The sequence below is a fragment of the Panicum virgatum genome, chromosome 4K, assembly GCF_016808335.1.
Source record: "Panicum virgatum strain AP13 chromosome 4K, P.virgatum_v5, whole genome shotgun sequence".
In the NCBI taxonomy this organism is placed as follows: Eukaryota; Viridiplantae; Streptophyta; class Magnoliopsida; order Poales; family Poaceae; genus Panicum; species Panicum virgatum.
Window position 1 is genome coordinate 111,095 of NC_053139.1, and position 25,654 is coordinate 136,748.

The 25,654-nt window shown below is 46.8% G+C and overlaps 3 protein-coding genes across 7 annotated transcripts; 1 reads left to right on the top strand and 2 right to left on the bottom strand.

The window, feature by feature from the left end:
• Positions 1 to 6,573: 6,573 nt before the first annotated feature.
• On the top strand, positions 6,574 to 7,441 carry LOC120702306 (plastocyanin, chloroplastic-like). Its single transcript, XM_039986027.1, has one exon. The coding sequence runs from the start codon at positions 6,764 to 6,766 to the stop codon at positions 7,232 to 7,234; it is 471 nt and encodes a 156-aa protein (XP_039841961.1). The 5' UTR covers positions 6,574 to 6,763; the 3' UTR covers positions 7,235 to 7,441.
• A 3,215-nt stretch (positions 7,442 to 10,656) lies between these two features.
• LOC120702307 (BTB/POZ domain-containing protein At2g30600-like) lies at positions 10,657 to 15,796 on the bottom strand. Of its 4 annotated transcripts, XM_039986029.1 has the most exons (14): positions 15,732 to 15,796; positions 15,425 to 15,657; positions 14,457 to 15,320; positions 14,036 to 14,365; positions 13,691 to 13,915; positions 13,069 to 13,230; positions 12,135 to 12,347; positions 12,003 to 12,050; positions 11,853 to 11,911; positions 11,629 to 11,761; positions 11,457 to 11,531; positions 11,278 to 11,358; positions 11,136 to 11,204; positions 10,657 to 11,044 (listed from the first exon to the last, which is right to left on the bottom strand). In XM_039986029.1, the coding sequence occupies exons 3-14, from the start codon at positions 15,267 to 15,269 to the stop codon at positions 10,823 to 10,825; spliced, it is 2,430 nt and encodes an 809-aa protein (XP_039841963.1). In that variant the 5' UTR covers positions 15,270 to 15,320; positions 15,425 to 15,657; positions 15,732 to 15,796; the 3' UTR covers positions 10,657 to 10,822. The 4 variants fall into 4 exon arrangements, with proteins under 4 accessions (XP_039841963.1, XP_039841964.1, XP_039841962.1 ...); XM_039986030.1 differs by lacking the exon at positions 15,732 to 15,796 and having other exon boundaries at positions 15,461 to 15,712; XM_039986028.1 differs by lacking the exon at positions 15,732 to 15,796 and having other exon boundaries at positions 10,661 to 11,044; positions 15,425 to 15,711.
• A 3,878-nt stretch (positions 15,797 to 19,674) lies between these two features.
• LOC120702308 (E3 ubiquitin-protein ligase RING1-like) lies at positions 19,675 to 23,301 on the bottom strand. 2 transcript variants are annotated; one of them, XM_039986032.1, is made up of 2 exons: positions 22,105 to 23,295; positions 19,675 to 20,185 (listed from the first exon to the last, which is right to left on the bottom strand). In XM_039986032.1, exon 1 carries the CDS (start codon positions 23,095 to 23,097, stop codon positions 22,150 to 22,152), a length of 948 nt encoding a protein of 315 aa, XP_039841966.1. In that variant the 5' UTR covers positions 23,098 to 23,295; the 3' UTR covers positions 19,675 to 20,185; positions 22,105 to 22,149. The 2 variants fall into 2 exon arrangements, 1 of the variants encoding a protein (XP_039841966.1); XR_005686332.1 differs by having other exon boundaries at positions 19,677 to 20,185; positions 22,087 to 23,301.
• Positions 23,302 to 25,654: the final 2,353 nt, after the last annotated feature.

The window sequence follows — 25,654 nt, forward strand, 5'->3', positions numbered from 1 at the left end:
GCGCGAGAGCCGCTGTGCCTCTGCAAGTCGGGCCCGCAGGTCAGCACCCCCATTCCCCCCTTCCTTTCTTCCTCCCCGCGCCGAGATACTCTGTTCCGCTCCGTCCGCTCCGCAAGCTCCTTTCCCTTTGTGCCATGGACCAGCCCGAGACCGTGGCCCGCCCGCCAGCCCGCGCACCCCTTCTGGAAGCTTCTCCCGAGCTCGGATCATGCCAAATTGTTGGGCGCGATCCGCTTTCCCCGCGAAACAATCACGGCCGCTATCCTCGCCGCACTCACAGCGCACGCACGCCCGCCCAAGATCCCCGTGCCCACCTTTAACTAGTCTTGAGACCCTCCCTGCACCCTACCTTCACCCCCGCAGCCGATCCAAACCCTAGCAGCTGCACCCCACTCGCTTCGCCGCGCACGCCGCTGCCGGTAAGTGATTCCGCCGCCGTGTTTTCACGTCGCCGAAAACTTCCGTGAATCGCTGACCCCCGACCTTGCGACACAGGAGCATCACGCGTTGGACGGTGGAGCCCAGGAGCTCGGATCCCCTCCGCAGCGACTCTTCCTCGAGCGCCGTCCGCGACTCGCCGCCGGTCCGCGACGCCAACTCCCCTGCACATCCTCCTTGCTTGTTTTCAAGCTTTGGTGAGCACCGCTGGAACCCCGTCCTTTTGCTCTAGTTTTTCTTTCGGCCGTGGCGCACCCCTTTTGCCAGACACCCCACGCCGACGAGGTGCGCCACCCAGACCCGCCTTCGCCGTTGAGCACCCCGCCCCGAGCCCTAATCCACCGTTCTATAGCCTCAGGTGTGTTACTCATGCGGCGTAGAACCTCCTAGACTCGAGCGCTGGCCGATTTGACCACCGGAGCGTCGGATTCGATGAACTCCGGCGAGCCTAGCGCCGCGCCGCCGCGAATAGAGCCGCCAGCGGTTGAGCGCCGCAGTCCACCCGCGCCAGATGCATCCCCGCCATTCGATCCGCAGCCTACGGCCTAGATTAGATCTAGATCCAAGCCGCCTTGAGCCATCAGATCGAGATCTGACGGTCATGATTTGAAGATACCGGTTCGCTGTGGTGTTTTTGTTAAAGAGCCCCCGGCTTTTCCCTGTTTTAACCCGCCATCCTTTTTAGTTCAAAACTAATTGCAGATAGGTCCTGTTTTTATCGTTTTGGCCCCTGAGCTTTTCCCTATTAGAACCCGCCGTCCAGGCCTGCTGTTTTTGTGAGTTAGACCCCAGAGTTATGGTTTAATTATGTTTTAGTCCTCGGTTTAGCCCAGAAACCCCCCTAAAACTTCAGTTTTCTTACAAATAGGTCCCTGGAACTTGTTTTAGGCCTAGATTTTGCGTTTTAGCTCCGTTTTAGGCGTTCTTTATGTCCACGCGGTCGTTGTAATGCATAGAATAGTTTTAGACTAGTTTTGTGTGCTATTTTCATGTATTGATGTACTGTTTCTTAGTTTTTGTTAGTGTTTGCTTGTATGCTTATTGTGTGCCTTGCTTTTGGCCATGTGTTCGTGAGTAGACGCTGATCCATCTGAGGAGCCCCAGTACCAGTACCCGGAGCAGCCGTCTTCTGACCACTTTGAGCAGCAGTAGGAGCAGTACGAGGAAGGCAAGTATAACATGAACAACACCTATCACTTTTAAATACATTTTCATACTGCATTTTAATACTGTATGCCTATAAGGACTTTCCTAGCCACTTTATATCCTTTATATATATCCCTTGGGTTGCATTTTGGTTAGTTTTGCTAGGTGTCGCGCTATAACACACTTGGTCCTTTTTAATTAATATGATTAATGGTATATGCAATTTAATTCTGAGAGTGGCCCGTTGAGGGGCTCACATCTCGTTAAAATTGGTTTTGTTAGAAACATGGTTTAGGGGGCCAGCACGGTGCTTACTGCCTAGTTGGCCACTCTCCATAAGGACCGGTTCATAGAGCGACAACCTGGGACAACAGCGCTACCACAAGACTGGAATGGGACGGTCTTGGCTTACTAATTGGGTCATTTTGGTTCGGGAGTAACTTACCGACGGGGCATGGGGGGTGGTGAGCTTCAATGGTGGCCAGGCTACGAGGCTTGGTCTGCGTACCCCTCGAGGTGGTTACCATCATTGCGGAGCTTGATTCCTTAGCTACACCTTACCAACGTGTCCTTTGTAACGGCCTCGTAGTGAGTTTGCTAGTCATCTCACCTAAGGAAGTGTGATGAACAACTAGCGTAAATCACGACTTATGGGTAAATATGTGCAACCTCTGCAGAGTGTAAAACTGGTATACTAGCCGTGCTCACGGTCATGAGCGGCCCAGATCCTCCTTTTGATTAGTGGGGTTATCTCCTTCCGACGAGGGGGGTGCCTCTCGGGGTTACCTTGGTGGTTTCGGTTTGGTTCTCAGTAGTAGCATGATAAATTTTGATTAATTACTATGTAACTGGATTTATGGTAATTCATCAACTTGTAGTAAATAGTTTTAATAAAATTTTGCCAAGACTTAAAAGCTAATGCAGTCAGTCAGCCAACCTTAGAGCCTCATAGTTTGTGTTATACTTGTTGAGTACAAGTTGTGTACTCACTCTTGCCTACTCTACTCTTTTTCCTCTTGGGGATACTCTACTGCTGCTCAGTTCCTGCCGACGCGAGGGAGTTCGCTCAGCGCTACCAGGATAACTAAGACTTCTAGGCGTTCGTCTCCCAGTCGACGTCCCTGTGGCGCCCTGCTCAGCTTCGGAGAGTTTTTATCGTATTTGTACTTCGCTTCCGCTGTATCAGACATTTTTGTCATTAATATAATAAATAACATTTGTATTCACTTTATTATATCTTTTTACGTGATATGTGCTGTGATATACTGTTCATTCTGTTGTATATACGTGTGACTTGATCCTGGCACGTATATGATTGCTCGGTTTATGTCCTTTTATAAACCGGGTGTTACATAATTCATCCACTTGTAGTAATTAGCTTTAATAAAATTTTGCCAAGATTAAAAGCTAATGCAGTTAAGTCAGCCAACCTTAGAGCCTCATAGTTTGTATTATACTTGTTGAGTACAAGTTGTGTACTCACTCTTGCCTACTCTACTATTTTCCTCTTGTTCTCTTTGGGGACACCCTACTGCTGCTCAGTTCCCGACGACGCGGAGGAGTTCACCCGGAGCTACCAGGAATACGAGGACTTCTAGGCGTTCGTCTCCCAGTCGACGTCCCTGTGGCGCCCAGCTTCCGAGAGTTTTTCGTATATGTATTTATGCTTCCGCTGTATCAGACATTTTGTCATTCATATAATAAATAACATTCGTACTCGCTTTATTATGTCTTTTTAAGTGATATGTGATGTGATATACTGTTCATTCTGTTGTATATACGTGTGACTTGATCCTGGCACGTATATGATTGTTCGGTTTATGTCCTTTTATAAACCGGGTGTTACATCCAGGTCGCTGCCGCCGGCCGGCCGATCGTGCAGAGGAGGAGGGGAAGCGATGGGGAGGGAGGGAGGGAGGGAGGGAGGAAGGGAGAGAGAGAGAGAGAGAGAGAGAGAGTAAAAGGAGATGGGGAGAAGAGATGGGTGGCTGCGAGGACACGCTAAGCTAAGGAATAGAAATAGAAAAGCCACCGGTGGCCGCCGCTCCCTGACAGCAAATTTTTACCCGCTCCCGGTGTTCAAACTTTGTAGGGGCGGGTGAGGGGATGACCCGCCCCTACAAATGATATTTTTAGGGACGGGTCATCCCCTCATCCGCCCCTACAAATGACTCATTTTTAGGCACGGGTGAGGCAGTAACCAGCCCTTAAAAATTTATTTTTAGGGGTGGGTCGTCTGCTACAGTAGCTCCGCACTATTTGTAGCAGCGGGTCAAATTTTGATCCGCCCCTAAAAAATCGAGGCATTGCTACAAATCATTTTTGTAGTAGTGTGTTGCTATACTTGGACAGAGTCGTATCGACACACTTCCCTTGGCTCATGGCATATCTCGCTTCCTAGGTCCTAGGAAAAGAGGAAGATGTAGGTTGCGGCCAAGTCGCCGTGCAACCGTTCATCCTCGACCAGGCAGGTACTACTGCAGCGAGCCCACTAATCCACTAACTCACCCCTTACCCTAACGCACGCACCCCACGTCCCCACCTGCACCAGACACTACGCCACCACTCGCCTCCCCAAGTCCCCCATCGCACGCCTTCTTCCCTCCCGATCTTCCCTCCCGGTCCTCCCCCTCCCCTTCCCTCCGAGATCTGGCAAGCAGCGCGGGTGGGGCAGCAGGCGGGAGGCGCGGGGGCGGCGTTGGCGGGTGCTGCAGTTGGAGGTGCGGGGGTCGGCGTGGGCAGGCACTGCAGTCTGCAGCAGGAGGCACGCGCGGCGGCGGGGGGCGCTGTAGCCTGCAACGGGAGGCGTGCACGGCGGCTGGGGGGCGCGACAACGGCAGCGACAGCCTGCAGTGCAGCCAGCTCCATCGAGCATGAGGGCGTCGGGCGGCACGGGCACGACAGGAGTTCCTGTGCTTTTCGGGCCAGCTCGGCACGAAATAGGCCCTAGGGCTCGTGCTTGGGCCGAGATTGCGGCACGGCGGGCGGCACACGGAAAACCTATACATCTTTCGCAAGAAATTTTGTTAGATATCTTCAACTGTTTAAGATCCGTGCTGACCAAAATAAACGGACTGGATCAAACTTGGGGGAGGAGGTGATTGCGCACCCAACTTGCTGTGAGATGGAGGTGGACAGGAGTCCAAATATGACTGGCTAACGTGGAAGCAGAAGTTGGATGGATTCCTTTTGATCTTAAACTTTTCTTTCAATTTTCTTTCAAACCGTGAAAAAATTTGGAATCCGTTTGCACTATAATATTATTTAGAATTTATACAACAAAATAAGATCCAACATGAATATATTTTATTGTTTAAATATTATTTTGAAAAATCAATATTTGTAACGAACCGTTTCAACAATTTGAATATATATGTTCAACAATATTTATATATTGATAAAACATTTCCATATAAAATATTTTTTCTAAAATATTTTTATTTGTTTCGAAACAATTTCTATCTCTAGATATTTCTCGGAACATTATAAAATGTTGAATTAGTTTAGTCGAATTGTTGAACTAAGTTTTCAAAATGCTGACCGTAGTAGTTTCAAATGTTGATAGGTTTGCATTTTGAATACACTATGTTGGAGTATCTTTAGCAAAAGAAACAGGGGGTCTTTGGCAGGGCTCCTCCAACAGGTGGAGCTGGAGCTGGAGCCCGAGCTGATGAAGTCATGTTTTCCGGCTCCACCAGCTCCGTCGAAGCAGCTGGGAAAAGAGCTCCAGCTCTCTGGAGCGCTCCCCCTGGAGCCCGTCGTCAGCGCACCCATTTGGCAGGGCTCCTGCCGGAGCCGGCGGTGGAGCCGCTCGCGGAGCCCTGCCAAAGACCGTAACAATTTGACACGTCATATTAAAAGAAAAGGTAGCCTCCCTTGTCTGTATCCACATGCACTTTGTGCTGGTGCCGCCGGCTGCTCGTGCGTTAGGTCATTGGTAGAGTTGTGGGCCGTCTACGGGCCGTGCGTTGTATAGCTATTCACCTTCCGGAATATAGATAGGAGCTCCCGACGGCACGGTCTGGCCCATTAGTCTGGTCATTCCGGGCCTGACCCGATCAGTTCGGGCCCGGGCCAACCCGGGCTTGGGCTAGGCCCCTCGAATGGCCATCTATATAGGCGAGGGCCCAGACGCTTGCCCGAGTCGAAGCCGCGCGCCAGTGGTCGTCGCCCTGCTCCTCCTCCTGAAGTCGCGGCCGCCGCCGCCGCCGCCGAGCAGGGTCTCCATGGCCAGGTTCCCCCGATTGATTTGGATTGCTTGGTCTTGGTTGTGGTTGGTTGGTCTGGTGGGGATTTTGCTTTGCTTGCTCGCCGTCGCCTCGCTGACCAAACCAGAAGGCAGGCCACACGCTGACACGCAGCCGCTTTTGTTTTTTTGAGCAAGACACGCAGCAGCTTGGCCCACTATAGTGCTGCTGCTTGGCCCAACAGGCTACTGGGCTGCATGCTTGGCCCGTAACTCATCCTGGATTATTATTTATTTATTCTCCTTTCCAGTTTTTTATATCTTTATTTGTATCTCTTTACCGATTTATATAGAGCGGACCGTTTCTGCGGTACATTGACTTTTTGTACATCATGTGTCGTTGACGGGTGTATCTCTACGTCTAACTCTACTATTTATTACTAAAACAAATAATGATTTCTTGATGTGTAAATCGGAGTCCTAATCGGAACGGGACAAATCAATCAAATTTCTAATTGGAACCAAACAATCAATGCCTCGCGTGGTCACGGCACAAAGTTGATGACCTCATCTATGCTCGGACAAAATTTATATTACTCGTGACAACACGAACATCTTGCTAGTTTGCTTAACAAGAAAAAAAAAGAGAGAAAGAGGCGGGCTGGGGGGGGGGGGGGGGGGGGCGGACCTCACCTCACCTCACCTGCTGCAGTGCAGCATGGCATCGCTGCTGACTCCCACGCCACCACATATCATCGATCTCTCATCTCATCTGGAGTGGCCGTGGGCATGCAATGCAAGCACGGCCATAAGTAGGATAAGCCGGCGGGATAAGGATTTGGTCCCTGGCCACCCGTTGCCTCATCCTCCCCTGCCAGCTGCCACCTCTCGTCCTGCTATTTCTCCCTCCTCTCCACCTGCCGCCGGGGCCTGCCTATAGCCTGCTCCCTCTCCCTCTCCCTCTCTCTCTAGTCTAGTCCACCACCAACCATTATGGCCTCCCTCTCCTCTGCCGCCGTCACCGCCCCTTCCTTCGCGGCTTCCCGGCCCGCCCGCGCCGCTGCCAGGCGCTCTGCTGCCTTCACCGTGCGCGCCTCGCTCGGCAAGGCCGCCGGCACCGCCGCCGTGGCCGTGGCCGCCAGCGCCCTGCTCGCCGGCGGCGCCATGGCCCAGGAAGTGCTGCTCGGCGCCAACGGAGGCGTCCTCGTCTTCGAGCCCAGCGAGTTCACCGTCAAGGCCGGCGAGGCCATCACCTTCAAGAACAACGCCGGGTACCCTCACAACGTGGTCTTCGACGAGGACGAGGTGCCCAGCGGCGTCGACGCCGCCAAGATCTCGCAGGAGGAGTACCTCAACGCGCCGGGCGAGACCTACTCCGTCACGCTCACCGTGCCGGGAACCTACGGATTCTACTGCGAGCCGCACCAAGGAGCCGGGATGGTCGGCAAGGTCACCGTCAACTGATGCGATGCCATGCCATGCCATGATCGAGTATATATATTCAAGCGTATCTGCGTATGTACGTACCAGGCTATAGGCTAGCTAGCTAGAGAGCTTAGCTTGCCACTCAGATCAGTCATCATCTCCATCTTGTACCAAGTGGCATGCATGCATGCATGCATGCTATTACTTCATCATATTTATATCATCGGCATTGCCTTGCTTCTTTTACTCTTTTCACTATTCACTATTATTATAGAATACACATTACACATGTTTCTCTACTTCTCTAGAGTTATACAAAATTTCCTAAGGAAACATGATTTTCCTAGAGTTTAGTCAGAAAGCGTATGGAAATATTAATTTCCTAAGAAACCTAACTCTTTTCCTAGAAAAATATTGGATATTTTTCCTATAATTTCACCATATTCCTAGAGATATCAAAAATGCAAGAGTATTCAAATTCTCTTCACTCCTTTCTCTCTTATCCTCATCTCCCAAACTGCCAACCTCTCTCCTTCCATCCACGGCGTGCGAGGCTAGCAATGGCAGAAAACGGCGGCAATCAGGGCCGACGGAGCCGGCAACGCAGGGGCTCGATGGGGCGTGGAGCCGGCGGCGCATGACCCAACCATAGTCGCCGAAGTTCCCAGAACGACGGATCGAGGAACCCGGAACGAGAAACAGCATTTTGGATGCATTTTTACACTGCGGGAACGAAAACGTTCCTGCATTTCCATCTCGAAACAGCCGGAACGTGGAACGCTGGGTCATTCCCATTCCGCAATGGCTAAGGACCCATTCTGCGATGACTAAGGACCCGACGCGCGAACCCGGTGGCGCTGAGACCCGACGGCGCCCAGGCTCAACGGCGTGCGGAATTCGGTGGTGCATGGACTCCGCGAGGTGCGGAGCCTGACGCAGGGGCTTGGCGCGGCGGGGTATGGAGCCGACGGCGCAGGGACCCAACGACGTACAGAGCCAGCTGCGTAGGGGCGTGGAGTTGACAGCAAAGGGAGCCAGTGGTGCACGAGCTTGGTGGCATGCACAACCGGCGGTGTTGTGACTCCGGAGTTATGACCGGCGGATCCGCGTCGCATGGGGCTCGGAGCCGGCAACGCAAGGGCCCAGCAGAGCGCGAAGCGGGCGGCGCGGGGTCCCGGTGGGGCGCGAAGCCGGCGGCGCAGGGACCCGGTGACGTGTGGAGCCAGCTGTGTAGGGGCACGGAGCGGACGGCGAAGGGAGCCGGTGGCACATGGGCTTGGTGGCAAGCAGAACCGGCGGCGCTATGACTCCACGTCGCAGGGGCTCAGAGCTGGCGGTATAGGGGCTCAGCGACGCACAGACTCAGCGGTGCAGCGGCTCGGGGCGCTTGGACTCGGCGGCGCAGGCGATCGGCAGTGTGCAGAACCGGTGGCGTGTGGGGGCTCAGTGGTACGGAGGCACGGCGGCGCAGTGGCTTAGAGTGAGTGGGGCTGACGAGGGAGCGCGGGAAAGAGGACTCCTGTAGATTTTTTAAAAAAACACTTATCATAGGCCACAAAAGCAGTGTATGAATCGCTAAAATCTTGCAATTCCGACGAAGATATATGGGCTCACCCATGCTTCAAGATGGGTTGATCTCGGCAAGAATGACACATAAAAACATTAAGGCACCTTGGTCGCCCCGGCACCGCGGACTCCGATGCAGATTTTCTAACGAATGTAAAAATATTGAGACCATTGATATGGAATCGAGCTAGATTTTTTTTATGGATGCAGAATCACATGACTCACCGTAGAGAACCTAAATTGGCAGAAGTGAGCCCACGTAGATTTTTCTAAAAATCACTTATCATAGTCCACAAAAGCAGCTCATGTACAGCTAAAATATTGCAATTCCGATGAAAATGTATGGGCCCACCCATGTTTCAAGACGAGTTAGTCGCGGCAGGAATGGCACATAGAAAATTAGGGTGGACAAATTAGATGATGGCAATATCAGTTATGTTGCACAACCTAGCTGTTAAGGCACCTTGGTCACCCCGGCACCGCAGACTGCTGATGCAAATTTCGTGGCAAATGTAAAACCTTGAGAACATTTTCATTCGAACATGAAATCGAGCTAGGTTTTTTTAATGAATGCAGAATCACAGGCATCACCCTAGAGAACCTGAATTAGCAGAAGTGGGCCCCTGTAGATTTTTTTAAAATCACTTAGCATAGGCCACAAAAGCAGCATATCTATCACTAAAATCTTGCAATTCCGACGAAGATGTCAGTTTGGGTCGACAGTTTGGATGATGTCAATAATAGTTATGTCGCACAACCCGGCCGTTAAGTCACTTTGGTCGCCCCGGTACCGCGGACTGCCGATGCAGATTTCCTAGCGAATGTAAAACCTTGAGAACATTGTCATCTAGATATGTAGTCAAGCTAGATTTTTTTTTCATGGATGCAGAATCACATGCCTCACCCTAGAGAACCTGAATTGGCAGAAGTGAGCCTCTATAGATTTTTCTAAAAATCACTTATCATAGGCCATAAAAGCAGTGTATGTATCGCTAAAATCTTGCAATTCCGACGAAGATGTATGAGCCCACCCATGTTCCAAGACGAGTTGGTTGCTGCTGGGATGGCACATAGAAAGTTAAGGTGGACAGTTTAGATGATGTCAGTATCAGTTACGTCGCACGACCCAGCCGTTAAGGCACCGCGGACTGCCGATGCAAATTTTTTAGGAATGCAAAACCTTGAGAACATTGTCATTCGAACATGGAATCGAGCTAGATTTTTTTTCATAGATGCAGAATTACATGTCTCACCCTAGAAAACCTGAATTAGTAGAAGTGGGCCCCTCTAGTTTTTTTCTAAAAATCACTTATCATATGCCACAAAAGCAGCGTATGTATCGTTAAAATCTTGTAATTCCGACGAAGATGTATGGGCCCTCCCATATTCCAAGACGAATAGGTCACGATAGAAATGGCACATAAAAAATTATGGTGGACAGTTTAGATTATGTTAGTATCAGTTACGTGACAGAATCCAGTCGTTAAGGCACCTTGGTAGCCCCAGCACCGCGGACTGCCGATGCAGATTTCGTGGCGAATGTAAAACCTTGAGAACATTGTCATCCGGACATGTAATCGAGCTAAGTTTTTTCATGGATGCAGAATCACATGCCTCGCCCTAGAGAACATGAATTGTTAAAAGTGGGTCCCTCTAGATTTTTCTAAAAGTTGAATGCAAACCAGCCCTGGAGAACCTGAATTGGCAGAAGTGGGTCCCTCTAGAGTTTTCTAAAAATTAAATGCAACCCAAATTATGCAGCGGTACGGTGGTGCCCAATTTTTATCTGCTTTTGGGTTGTACACCTAGGTTGACTTGATTTCAAACAGTATAACAATCATATGTCTACTTTTGTACAATGTGTTTTAGAAAAACAAAAAAAAAGATCTCTGTTATTCATTTGATAATCTCTATCAACACTGCCAACATGTTTTTCCTCTTCAAAAAGCATATATACAGCATCTTTTGATATACATGCACACACACGCACGCACGGGGTGGTGAGTACAAAGCGAATAAAAAACATGGCAGAGTAGCTATACATCATCGGCCGGTCCTCTTCTAACGGAAGTAGCCGTAGAGTTCGAGGAAGCAAATGCAGAGGTTCCAAGCGTTGGAGACGCTGCCGGCGGCAGGGCCCGTCAGGGCCACCCTGAAGAATCGGAAGGGCAGCAGGGCCGGCGGGCCAACGATGGGCCACGACGCAAACTGCCCGGGGTGGCAAATGGTCGCATCACCGTCGTGGACGCGGAGGCTCGTCCAGTTACGGCCGTCCATGGATCCCTGCGATGGAGACTCATCAGCTTCACTGTGTAGTTCAGCCTCTCCCCATTTAAGATTCAGCAAGGAATATAATTGAAAGTACTGCGGGTACCTGAAGAACCCAGGACCTCATGAAGGTTGTGGAGCCATCCTGTCTCACCGTGTAGCAGTTGCACATCAGCTGCACAACAATTCATCACTTCACTACTGTATGTCCTGTATTAGCAAGCAAGCTATATAACTGAGGCACCAACCTGGTGGTCCTTCCCGATGTCTACCATCCACCAAGAAAGTTTCTTTCCATCTTCAATACAAGGCCCAGCAAAGCATGTCCCCTAGAGAGTCGACACATGCATATCATTCTTAATATTGCTCCACCACCAGAAAAATGTGCTCCGTTTATCAGCCATAATTCCCAATGCTATCATCATACCTGGTAATTCTTTGAAACCAAAGCCTTCGGATCCGTGTGCCTGGAGTTCGGGCTGCTTGCCACCACAGTGATATTCTAATTGCAGAAATAGATAGATGCTCATCAGTGGATAAACCAGGCTTATTAGTTACTGCACTGAATAGCCTCAAGCTCCCCACCCACCCACCCCTACCTTGGTTAATACAGGATTCATCCACTGATGTTTTCCAAATGATGTTCCGGCATAGTAGATAACACCATTGCTATCACCATCAGAGATATACTGGAGCTCTTTATAGCTTGAGCGCCTGTGCTGAAATCTCTCGCTGAAAGATTTAGGTTTCACGTACAAATATCAGTCAGCCCGCAATACCGTCAATCTTTACTCCAGTCAGATCCAAGTCAACACATACTCACCATTCATATGATGTAGACATCCATTGTCCAGCATGAGAGAACTCGATCGCTTCTGCAACCTGTGGTCCAACAAGTAATCAGGTTGTACACTTCCAGTCCAGAAACATGCACCAACTGAAAAGATTAAACTCTGGAGCAAGCAACACTAACCAGCTGTCTGAATGCTTGAATGTGGTTCGCCAGATTACTTCTCTCCATCTGCAGAGAAGCAACAAGCACTATAAGAATCCAAACAAATTATTCGGCACAAGCTTCAGGTATAACACAAAAAGCAACACGTACCCTCATTAGCTTTGGCAGCTGCATCAAAGGGAACCTCACAGACTGCAGTAAATTACCGACGGCGGAAAGCCTCTTTCCAAAGAGTTGCTCAGGTGTTGAAGTTCTCAAGAGCTTATCTACTGAAGTCCAGTAAAAAGTTTCACAAGTCCCCATGCACCATGTTAAGATGGCATCCAGAACCCTCTCTTCCGATGTTACCGTCATATCGCCATGCTGCAAAATTACTACTAGTATGACCAATGCCAAAAGAAATGCCTCACTACTAGTTTCAGTGTTTTAGTCTATTCAACGCAAATAGTGTGAGTCCTCTTTGCAAGTACAACTTCCCACACTTAGGCTGTATTTAACACAGATTCATATGTTTATGTAAAATGATAACTGAAATGATAATATATAAACCAGAAAATCTTAACCATGTCCGAACCAAAAGAACTGGAGAGCAAATTTTACTTCCATTCCTATCCAAACTCATAATTCCTCTTTCCCTGACGTTTAATTAATGTACAGGTTCATCAGATCAACAGAGTACACATAGAGATATATACAAAAATTATTAATAAGGAGATATTAACATAATTAATTGGCAAGCCTTGTAATCAGAAAAGCTTACCAAGGGATAAAGCCAAAAACTAAGTCACATTTGTTTGTCAATAAAATGCAACAACAGAACTGATAAAAGTGAAGGACCTCAGCGGATACAACTATAAACCACAAGTTTCTTTTCTCATAAAATTGCCAAGCTTATGCGAAGTGGCTCCTGGCAATCTACTATAGCTTCAAGATAAACACATGCCATTTAGCATTAGGCCACTAACATCTTGATTATCTGGTAATGCTGAATCATGATAAACATCTTAATCTATGTTCCCAAGGACACCATTTGTATTTAGTGACTGCAATAGGATGATGTACTAAAAACAGTGATATTACTTGCCTGAAGAATATCCTTAAACGTTGCCTCATCTAACAACACAAAGTCCGTGCAAGCAGTTGTGCAATAATCAAAGTGTGTTGCAAAATTCCTCTTGCATATTTCTTCAAGCAGTTTACAAGATGGGATTGATGAAACTGCCTGTAAGACTGAACATACTGTGTCCTGCAATGAACTTTCAGGAGTCAGTCTACACTGAACCAGCTACAAGTTCACCCAATTTGCAGAAGCCATTTCCCTTAAATTTGGAATAAAACTAGAAACTAGTCTTGTTGGATGAGCTTCTTCCAGTAGGACACGGGAACCCTGCATGTATAACGCATGTGGAATGTATTAATATCTCATATCCTTTATTTCTGAGACAAATGCCCCCACTACATATTGTCACGACTACCACATGCCACTGCAAGTCTTGAATAGCCAAGATATAGCTTTTAGCCTTTTAGTAATTGCAAAACGGACAATTGAATGCATGCAGAATGAAGTGTCACAAGTGCCTTTTAAGAACAACACAGTTATACAAACTGGTGAAATGAATTACTCATCATAAGCAGTCTTTAGTTCCACTAAGTTGTACCAGTAAGTTTTCTTGGTGTAGTTTCTATATGGAAGAAAACATAGGTACCTCTGAAAGGCATTCCATTATTTGTTTACAGCATTCAAACTGAAGAACAGTGATGGCGAACTGATCTGATAATAGAAGCAGCTGCACCAACACTGATATATCCTGGGTATCCACCTTAAGTTCCCCGTGGTACATAAACTGAAGGAGGAGAAAGAATGCTTCCGGAGGAACATCTTCGAAAAAGACATCGGAGGCACTACTTTCCTTCATACCGTTTGTGAACATCTGCATGTTTGTGCTCATACTTTATTTATGCAACTAGCCAACTATATGCATGATGCATAACACTTAATGACACCGAGATTTGAATCTGACGCAGGAAGTAAAAATGGAAAACGAGTGTACCTTGGCAAGCGGCATGCTCCAGAGGCTAAGGATAAGCTTGTGACCCTTGGCAACAAGACCATGTCCATTAACATAGATATTTATATCACTATATTTGCCATGTGCAAGGAACTGTCCAATTTTCTGTGAATTAACTGGGCCTTTGAGAGGGGATGAACCAAATTTATGATCTTGAAATCCGCTACTTGATAATTTTAAGAGTTTGCCAGGCGCAGAAAACTTCTTATCCGCTTCCAAAGAGACAATGACTTCTTCACAGCACTTTACCAATGATTTGACTTTAAAATGCGAGCTCAACTCGAGCAGAGAACTTAGTAGCCATTCAGCAATCTGAACAGACAACAAAATGAAGGCTTTTCAGTTTCCAGACTTGGTCGATTTTGAGAAAGAGCAGACATAACAAGTCAAAGCAGCTTACTACCTGTGTAGAACCTGTGTAGATATACTCAAGAAGCGAGTGGAGAACTGGGTAGGATACTGATGGAAGTTCAATGGTAGCTCCATCCAATACTTGAAAAGGAAAATCTCCAGAAGCACAGAGGACAAGTCTGTGTGCAGGAACAACCTTTCTTTCAGCGCCAACCACAAATATAGCATCAGAGAAGTCCCAACTCTCCAGAAAGTCTGCAAGTAGCATTTGGTCAGATTCAGAATCATGTCTCGTGCCTCGTTTCCCACAGCATAACCTTTGCTCAGAATGAACGTATGCATGCTCCATCTGGCTCCAAAGTATGCTGTTTTGAGGAGCTGATGGGAGGAGAATGCTTATGTTCCTGTACCCTACGTGCTTGTCCCAGCTGGATAGGCCGACGTACTGGACATTTGGGTTGGGATCGGGATCGAGCCACTGGAACAGGAGATTGCTGTTGGGATGCCTTCCTCGGCCGATGCTGATTAAGCCGTCGTAGATGCTGATCCAGTAGGCCTGGAAGGAGGAGGAGCAGCACAGGCCGAGGGCCGCAACATCAACAGCAGTGCTTCCATCCACCTCGATCCTGATCCGTTTGTTCCTGTGGCTGCCCAAGATGACAGTGTAGTGGCGGCTGCTGTCCATTTTGTAGTGGTAGTGCTGGCTCCCAGGCTGCTGGCGGAACACCAGGGTGACGTCGTTGTGCGCCGATGCCTCGAAGGCGACGCAGCCACGGCCAGGCTCCCCGAAGCGAAGCTCCTCGCCCCAGGCGCACTCAAAGGGGGCAACCGTCAGGGATCTCTTGGTCTCCTCGACAAACCCCATTGCTGTCCGCGGCAGCGGCAGCTTATGAACTGGATTGAACTGAATAGGATGCTAAAATAAAAGGAGGATTAACAGCAACTGAATGAGTAATTGCCTGGAGTAAATAAACAAACATGAATGGCCGATTCGGATCCGATTAAGAAGCAAGGCGATACCTTTCGAGACGAGCCCTTTCCAGGCAAATCACTTACCAAGAAGATGAAAAGAAGGTCCGGCCCGGATGGGAGGAGCGGGGCGCGGCGCGGCGCCCTTGGAAGGTCAAAGGAGCTCGATTGCCGTCTTGCTGGAACTCGATTACCGTCAGCCTGTCCTACTCTGCCGGTCGGTCTCACTGACTATTACCGGTGGTGGTCGTCTCCATGGACTCTATTGATTATTAGTCTATGTACTGTTTTCGGGAAAAAAAATTAATACTCAGTTGTTTCCGTATTAAATTAAAGAAAGAAAAAGAAATCAAGCTACCGTGATGCACTCTACAAAAGATAAGAGCAACAAGGCCTGTCGTGCTGGAAGAGGAAGAATCCAACGCTACCACGAATGGTGGGTGCTCTTCGTTTTCTTCCCAATGGCAGCACGTGAGCATCCGAAATATCTGCAGACACTGGAGATCCAGACTTTCCTCTTCCTCTTTTCTACTCTCTATTTTTTTTACATATCGTATTAAAGTTATTTTAAATTAAAGTTAACTAACTTTAACTAAGTTTATAGAAAAATATAGCAATAACTATACACACCCACATATGCACTATCAACATATATATTTTATATTGGATTCTATCAAACAATTTTTGTATTCGTAAATATTATTATTTTTAAAAAATTTGATCAAAATTAGCTAAATTTGATTCAAAATAAACATAATGTGACATGTAAATAAAAACAGAGGGAGTACTATGGTGGATTCTATCAAACGAATTTGGTATTTGTAAATATTACTATTTTTACGAATTTAATCAATATTAGCTAATTTAATTTAGAATAAACATAATGTGACGTGTAAATAAAAATAGAGAGAATACTATCTCCTCTTTCAAACACCCGGATTTTTTTTTTGAGTGACAAACACCCGGATTTAAGTTGTAGTAAGCAGTATCCTCCTTAAGTTGTGAGAAAGCTCTTGAGAACCGTTTGCCGAACGCTTTGCTCTTTTGCATTGCTCTCTTTCGCCAAAAGGATTGGTCTTTTAGAAAATTTCAAGCACATTACTCTTTCTAAAAAATGATTTTGTTGCCCCTAATTACTATAGCAATTGTAATTGGAAACTGTACTTTTTATTTGGTTTTCTATGTCCTCAATAAATGTACATGCAATGAAACTAAGAAAAAAGAATTTACTAAGTATTTGATTGGCTTTATGCATTTTTTTCTATACAATTTTTCTTGGTATTTGACATTGCTTTAATTAGAAACCTTAATGCAAGCTAAACAAATACTCTTTGTTGGATAAATTTTATTTTAAAAGCTAAAACAAGAGTTTTTTAGGACGGAAGGAGTAATCAGGAGACAACCTTCCTATTTTATAAAAAAAGACAGACTCACAATTCGTCTATGATTCTATTTTTCCGAAAGCTTTTTTCTGATATCCTTTATGCCACCACTATCTTCTTGTTTTTCTACTCTCGCAGTTCAGCATGCAGGTCATATTTGGTTCTTGCTAGCTCACCTGCGCTACAAGAGAATTTTGCATGCATGAATTACTAAACAAAATTTATTTGCAAAACCTTTTCACAGATGAGTGCAACTTTGCGTGACGAATCTAATGAGCTTAATTAATTCCTGATTGGCTACAGTAATACTACAATAACTTTTCTCTAATCATGCGGTTAAAGGTTTCATTAGATTCGTCTCGCGAAGTAGCACAGGAATTGTGGAATTAGTTTTGTAAACTGCCTTTATACAAGGCCAGTACCAAACGCTCAACCGTCCCTACCCCTGAGCTCTAGACACTCTCTGTCAGACTGCCACGCCTGCGCTCTGTTAGATCCTCCGGACTAATAATTAGTTTGGAGGAATCTTGATACTTATGAGTATTAAATATAGATTACTGATAAAACTAATTTATAATTTGCTACCATGATGATACAATAATTATCTGCTAATCATGAATTAATATATCTTATTAGATTAGTAAGATTCTCTATGACTAATTATTAATCCGAAGGATCCAAACAGGGCCCTAATGGTCAACTTTCGCCGAGACCTGTTTGGACGATAGGGGCTAAAAGAATCATGTTACATCAGATGTTTAGATGCCAATTAGAAATATTAAATATATACTAATTCCAAAATTAATTTCATAAATGAAGGCTAGTTTGCAAGAAAAATCTATTAAGCTTTATTAGTCCATGGTTGTTCGGGATGTGCTACAGTAAACATATGTTAATCATGGACTAATCAGGCTTAATTGATTTATCTTGCGAATTAGCATCAACTTATGCAATTAATTTTACAATTAATCTATATTTAATATTTCTAATTAGTATTCAAATATCGAATGTGATGGGACTAAAACTTTAGCCTAGGGGATTCAAAAATTTATCAATCGTGTACTGTTAAGAGTGCCTCGGTATAACCGTATAAATGTGAAAGTTTTTACGGGGGCTTCCTCATTTACGCGTTACGTTCAAAACATGGTATTTGGTTCATTGGTTGCCTCCTGTGCCAGGAGCATGTGAATTCCCTGGGTAATGCTAGGTGCAAAAGCATATTTGATCTCACTACAGATTTAATTGATCAAACTCAGAACAGTCTCCAGTTGGATGGTGAATAAAGCACTGATCGGCTCGGGTGCTGGTGGTTGACCGTCGGCGCAGGTCCTGGTAATTGGCTAATGGTGATTTGCGGACTGTTGCCGCTCACCGGGAAGGATGGAAGGTGAAAGAGACACAGATGCTATAACAGTGGCAACGCAACAAGTATCTGCCAGACGAGGCAACGTATCACTAGAGCTAGCCAGTTCAAGGAAGAGAGAGAAAGCTCGTTGCGGCTAGAGCAGCTGTGGGGCGGCAGCGGTTATGGCTGGACCGCAGCTGCTGTAGCTGTTGGCCTGTTGCAGAGCAAGCAGACCCAAAAATTCTTTTATTTATAGCTAACAGTTAGCTTTCGCTAGATTTGTTTCTTATCACCTTCTCTTTGACATTTGTTTTGATTGTAGATTGGGTTGGTGTAAATAAAGGGTGAGCTCTCCTATTAAGTAATATTCTTAAGCTTAATAAGCCCAGAGTGATAATCGCCCTACGAAGACTTGTTCTCGCTACGGCTCCGATGAGTTTCATTCCCTTAACCAATCCATTGCGTATGAGTCGCCGGCTCATTCTTCAACAGGCGCGCGGTCAGAGATTACTTTCCCTTTGCAAAATCCAACAGCCTCTTCACGCGTTGCGCCTCCTCGCGGCGGCCGGCGGGGCAGGAACCCGTGGCCCATGGCGCGGCGGCAGCGGCGGAGGTAGTGGCGGCGTGGGAGGCCGGGCCGCGGCGGGCCAAGGCAGAGACGGCAGCGGTGAGCCCCGAGGCGCGGCGGGAGCGGCCCCGGCGCGGCTGGGTGGCGGCGGCGCGGGAGGCCAGGCGTCGGCGGGCCCCAAGGCGCGGCGGGTGAGAGGCCGGCGGCGGGAGCGGCCCCGGCGCGGCTGGGTGGCGACAGGAGACCGGACGGGGAGGTGCGGGGAGAGAGGCGGGCGGGAGAAGGGAGAAAGGTTAAGGGGAGAGAAGGAAAGGAAAAAATAAATAAGAAGAATGAAAAAATAAAAAAAGAAGGGCATTGTGGTCATTTCATATTTTATCTGTATTTGAACAGCTAGATGAAGCCGTTTTATCAAATAGAGAAGCCGCTCCACCAGAGAAGCTATAGCCGGAGCTGTTTTTGGAGGAGCTAGAGCTCTGCCAAACAAACCCTTTATTGCCCCCATCCGTTTCATGTACCTTCCTACCGGTTAAGATTTCCATTATTCTAACAATCATCTTAAGGCCAATTTTGTCAGTCTGTCCTTAATATAGAAATCAAAAGGTTAAAATATAAAAAAAAATCAATTTTGGAAGATTGGAAAAAAACTTTTTCAATTAAAAGTCTGAGGAAGACAGAGTCGACTCCCGCTGAATAGAAAAAGGAACCTGGACGTACACTGCTCTGAGGAGAAATTTTCTGATGGGCGGATGCAAAAGGAAATCTGATATTTTATTTTTGAAGTAGATCCATCGATGGCGCTTGTAGTGAAAACAGAAGACATGGCTCATTTTCTGTATGCATGGAGCTCATGAACTGATTCACCACACTAGCCTAACTAGAAGTTAGCCAGGCTAACTTAAAAAAAGAAGTTAGCCAGGCAACCAAGCAGTCATCATACTCTCTGGACGCCCCCAACATGGGTTGTTCTTTTTCTTAATCTAGGACTCGAGGTGGAGAACAGGAATCAGATCATTCTTGGCCTCTTGCCTTTATTGGATATGCACTAGAAATTATTAAGCCTCCTTGAGTATCATTGCTCAAACATAATTTCACGGCAGAGTTCTAGGTCCCAGCGTGCTGCAAAATCAACATAATCGCAATTGGCCCTCACAGGCTACATATTACCCAAGCGCAATCGCCACAGCTCAGTACAACACAATGACCTGATCCCCATGGCATACTCCTGTTTACACACTAACAAGTCGAGCACCAAACAGAACGCAACGTTGGTCATCCATTTTTTTTTCTTTTTTTTGTCCTCCATCAGCGGCAGCGAAAAGGTAGTCATGCTCCTAACCACCCAAAGAGGAAAAAAATAATCCCTACACCAACATCCAAAGTACCAAAATTCCATCTTTCTATTCTTTACATCCAAGTACCAATGAGAAATCAAGAAAAAGCCTTCTCTTCGTCACGGCAAACAGGCTACAGTACCGCACCAGAGAATGTCCCCTACCGAGCATCATTACTTTGCCCTGAAATAGAAACCACCCGCCAGTCAGTAAGGCATCCATCTATGTACGCCCAGAAATTGCAAGTGCCCATCTGAAAATATCTACAATCCACCAAAAAACAGACAGCATTGAACTTTTAACGGGAAGAAATCATGGTAGGCAAATTTCAAAGTTCCCTACAAAAAAAAATAATAAGTTCCCTCCATGTTCCTCTAATCCATAAAAGAGCTCCTAGACGTGAATGTGACATTGAAATTAACCGATTCTCCAAGACAGTGTTTACTGATGGAGTTATCCATGTTCCTCCCATCCTTAGAAGAACTCATACAAATGAATGTGACATTGGAACTAACTGGTTCTCTAAGACATTGTTTACTGATGGAGTTATCCATGTTCCTCCCATCCATAAATGAACTCCTACAAGTGAATGTGACATTGAAACTAACTGGTTCTCCGAGACACTGTTTACTGATGGAATTAATTAACTTATGCAATACAAAGTCCCAGGCTTGGTAAAAAAAGCCAAGGAACCCACATAAAAAAAAAAGTAACAGCTACAGATGCCTATGGACTTCAATCTTGAAGGAAAATAAATAGCACAACTGCTTGGTGGTTGAACAAGCAAGCTAAGGCTTTAATTCTATAATTTCTTTCTAAAATACAAAAAAATTGTAGTTAATGATGAAATTCTAATGTTCCTACTCTCCCAGACTCAGATGAATCATGAGAAAATAACTATTACTCTTTTAAGTTAACTATCATTTTAACTGCCATGGTAAAACTGGTACACACGGTGAAGCACTAAAAGTTAAAATTATAACTAAAAAGGAAACACAAGACCATAACATGATGCTAACCTAAAAAAAGAAGACTAGATAAAGCATCAGTCAGAGTAATGCTCCGGAAACATAACAGGGGCCAGGGAAAACTCAACCTTGAGGAAATACCCAAGGGTAAGCACTTGGCAGGGTTTACCAATGGATAATACATAAAAGCTCAAGACATCCATGTCAGTTTGAGATGTACACTTCCTAAATGACTCCACCTTTTGGTCCGCATTTAGCTTGGTGTAGAAAGGAGATTATCATTCGTTTTGACCTACTCCCTCCGTCCCAAATTATTAGTCATTTTGGCTTTTCTAGTTGCAGAGTTTTTGCTATGCACCTAGACATAACATATGTCTAGATGTGCACCTAGAAAAGCTAAATCGACCAATAATTTGGGATAGAGGTTATGTCTAGGTGTATAGCAAAATCCTTAGTATCTAGAAAAGCCAAAACGACTAATAATTTGGGACGGAGGGAGTAGTTACAACATCAAGCCATACAGAATTACTAGAGCAAAAGGAGGATATGTCTTCAATATCTATGACATGACATCATACAACATTAACCTATGATATAAGTATAGCGGTCAATAAATTGCAGCCTACTGCAGCTCGCAGGGTGCAACTCCTTTCAAATCAAGCACCGTGATGCACTTCTTTTAACAAAACTATAAACCTCAATTGAGTATCAAAACTGAATCAAACTGGTAAACGAAAAGGGAAAAAATTATAAGCTGTCTGACTGCTTAGTAAACCATTTTCCCGACAGAGGGTCCATCGGCAGTTGCGTGCTAGCCATCAGTTATAAAACTGGTTCCATCCCATGTGGGCTGGCCGTCAGTTACTCTAGACTCCAACTACCATCCATGCTGGTACTCACCAAATATAGAATGCCGGTAGCAATTACCCACGCTAATGTTATGTAAAAATAGGAAAACAATGGCATTGAAGAACAGAGTGCAGTTACAAGTAATTGCCAGTAACCGCTAAACACAATCAAACACAACAGTACATGTTGCTACCTGATTCCAGGACTAGGAATGGGGCAAAACCAATCGTGTTACAGGAAGCAAGCAACGGACCTAATAGTAGTTACCTAGAAATGTAGGTTTACCTCTTTGTTTCGAAGAACGGCTCTTTACCAGAAGACTATGAGACCTCAGTCGAGATCATCATATCCACTTTGAGTTTGAGGACCACCGCCACTTGCATCATGGTCATTATTGTTGGCACCAGAAGGAGGCACATCATCATTGGTAGGATTGCTGGACTCGGCCTGGGCGGCAGCACCGAAGGCGGCCCTGAGAGGCCAAGGCAGCGATATCCTGAACCTCCTCTCGGCCACCCTGGGGGAGGAGGCAGCGGGAGCTGGGGCAGGGGCGGGGGCAGACGACGCGCGCTGCTGGTAGTCCGGGTCGTCGGTGGGCAGCTCGTAGCGGCAGACGGGGCAGGAGCTGTGGAGGTCGAGCCACGGGAGGATGCAGTCCTTGTGGAAGACGTGCTTGCAGGGGAGCTGCTTGGCGGCGGCCCCCAGGTGGAAGTCGTCCATGCAGACGGCGCACTGCGCGCCCCCGTCGGCCTGCATCATGTCGGCGGAGACGGCGACGTCGGGGAGCGCGGCGACGGCGGACTTGGCGGCGGGCGGGGTGCCGTAGCGGTTGGGGTCGTTCTCGGCGAGCTGCTGGATGAGCTGCTCGAGGCCCGAGGGGGCCATGAAGTAGTCAGCGAGGCTGACGCCCGGGGCGAGGAGGGGCGCGGCGCTCCCGCCCTCGAGGACGATCTGGATGGTGGCGCCGCCGGAGAGAAGGCCGCCGAAGTGGTCGTGGAGGAAGTTGGAGGGGTCGAAGAGGCCCGGGACGGGCGGCTCCGGGGAGGGCGGGCCGAAGAAGGCGGAGAGGTCGCCGGGGTGGCGGAGATCGAAGGAGGGCGGCGGGGGGAAGAAGGCCGCGGGGGCGGCGGGGCTGGCATCTGGGTAAAGCTCCTCGACGAAACCGCCGCCGCAGCGGGGGCAGAGGACGTCGTCGTCCGGGGAGGCGGGCGGGGAGATGGAGACGGTGCGGTCGCACTGGTGGCAGTAGTAGCGCTGCGCCGCCGACGAGGACGACATGGATTTCCTCTAGGGTTTGGTATAGGTAGGATTCGATGGAGAATCAATCCGATCTCACCTCCGCAATCCCCTCCCTCGTGCGCTTACTACTACAGCTACTACTTCTAGGGTTGGGTTGGGTTGGGTTGGATTGGATGAGATGAGATGAGATGAGATGGTGGGGGAAAAATTGAACCGCACCCCAGTTCATCACCAAGTCCTCGGATATTTTCAAGAAAAAGTCCTCGGATATTTTTATTTCGATGTCGTACGTGTCTGCCTGTGGGCCCCGCCGTGGACTGGGCTACTCGGTCTGCTTTCAAGCAAGTCTGGGTTCATCCCCAACTCTCTAGAACCCATCAGGCCATCACGCAACATTTTAAACTTAGCCCTTATTTAGTTGCCAAATTCAAAATTTTAAAACTACATATCATGAAAAAAAATTCATGAAAAGTTTTGCATGCATTTGGGAAAAAAAATTCAGCCACAGTAAAAAAAATGCTACATGCACAACACGGCGGTAGAGGCTTTGGAGGGATACCGGGGAGAGAGAGGAGGGCGCATCGCGGCTGGGGATGGGTCACGGGGACACATAACGCGGTCGCTAATGGGTCCCCGCGCTGGGCCCCTCCTTGGGCCCATTTCTTCAAAAATTTCTCCCAAACACATGAAAAATTTTCCATCAAAAATTCTTCCTCCTCCCAACCAAACACGGCCTAAATAAAAATCTTATATGCATAAAGTATTAAATCTATACAAAATAAAAAAAATTAAATGCATAGTTTGTTTATAAATTACGAGACGAAACTAATGAGCCTAATTAGATCATGATTAGACACTAAATTGCTACCGTAAACATGTGTTAATAATAAATTTATTAGTCTTAATAAATTTGTCTCGTAGTGTACAGACGAGTTCTGTAATTAATTTTATAATTAGTCTATTTTTAATACTTCAATGTAAATGTGAAAAGATTTCATTTTAAAAACTTTACACACGTAATAAACAAGACCTTAGGATGTGTTTAGATCTTGTAAAAATTCGGACGAAATTTACTGTAGCAATTTTCAATCAAAGATTTGTAGGGTTTGACTAAGTGATCGTGTCGTGAATGAAAGACTGGTCCGACTCATATAGGAGATAGACTAAAGCTCACCTTTCATTGACATAAAACGGATCGCACTAAAAATTTAGATGGAAACGTTACGTGCTTAAAAATATATAGACAGATAGATATAATATACATATATATACTGAAATTTATATATAAGCTAAATAACTATAATTTAAAACGAATAGTACCACTCCATAATTAGTGCTATTAATTTGAAAAAGATTTATTAACATATTATTTAAAATGTGTGTTCCATTGCATATGTGGCCGTGGTTATTAGATAATGCTCGTCTTTTAAAGAATAACCGGTTGATGTTACCATAGATACCGGACTGGTCAGTAATAAATTTTGGTGCAAGGAGAAAGGAGGAAGAATCATAATTCTTGAACAAATTTGAAACCAAAGTAAGACAAAGCTGAAAGATAATGGTATTGCTAGCATCCGGACGTCTCATGCAAATTTTTCATCGGACGCTCTATTGCAACATCAAACTGCACTTTTGCGACACAAAAAATCAATGTCTGTAACATCAAAAACATATAATGGAAGTATGAAATGCATCAAAACATCGGGATGCAAAGAATAAAATTTCCGCCAAACATAATAGCTCTATTCATGAAACATCCATTCAAGTTCACGCAGCATTAAAACAAAGCTACCGCAACATCAAATTCACGTGGGTGCAAAATGAAAAAAGGTTGCCTCCACGAAATCAGCAAGGACACCCCATGGTGACATTAATATCGACCTCAACAACTCAAATAAATCATTGCAACATTAAAAAATTTGTATAGCAGCACCATGGAGGCCTCGCCGCCCCTGGTGCTCCTGCAACTGCCCTCGAACGACGTCGCCTACATGAGGCTCGCTGTCGGCCTCGTGTGCCGCCTGTGAGGCTTGCGACATCACGGACCGGGGCATCTCAACGCAGCGTAGAGAGGAGAAGAACGCCCCCGGATCTCTCGCCGCTGGCCCAGAGTTCGCCATCGAGCTCATGCGATGCAGCCCTAGAGCTCCCGCACCCGCCCTCGTGCGCCACCGCCAGCATGGGGCTCGCCGCCTGCAGGGCTCGCCACATCGCTGATCAGGGTGTCTCGAGGCGACACAGGGAGGAGGAGGAGAGGGCATGGGGATGGTTGTGAAGGTTTGGGAAGAGGTCGCAATCAGTCGTTTTGACACTTTTTATGGGCCAACACACAATCGTGCTAGGTCGCGCGACGCGTGGAGGAGCTCCTTGCAGCACTTCCTGTGTGGAGCGGTCAGACCGGTCGCCGTGCAGAACGGCGACGATCCTACGAACGCTCGCCCGGGAGGGACCCCGTCGGGGCAAGCGCGTGTAGGGTTGCCCTAGGCTCGGCAGGCCAGTTAGGGCGTCCTCAAACGCCATAGAGACTAGAGAAGAACAGCATGTCGAGGTTGGAAAAGTAGGGTAAAGATAAAAGATAAACGATATGTTTTTGATA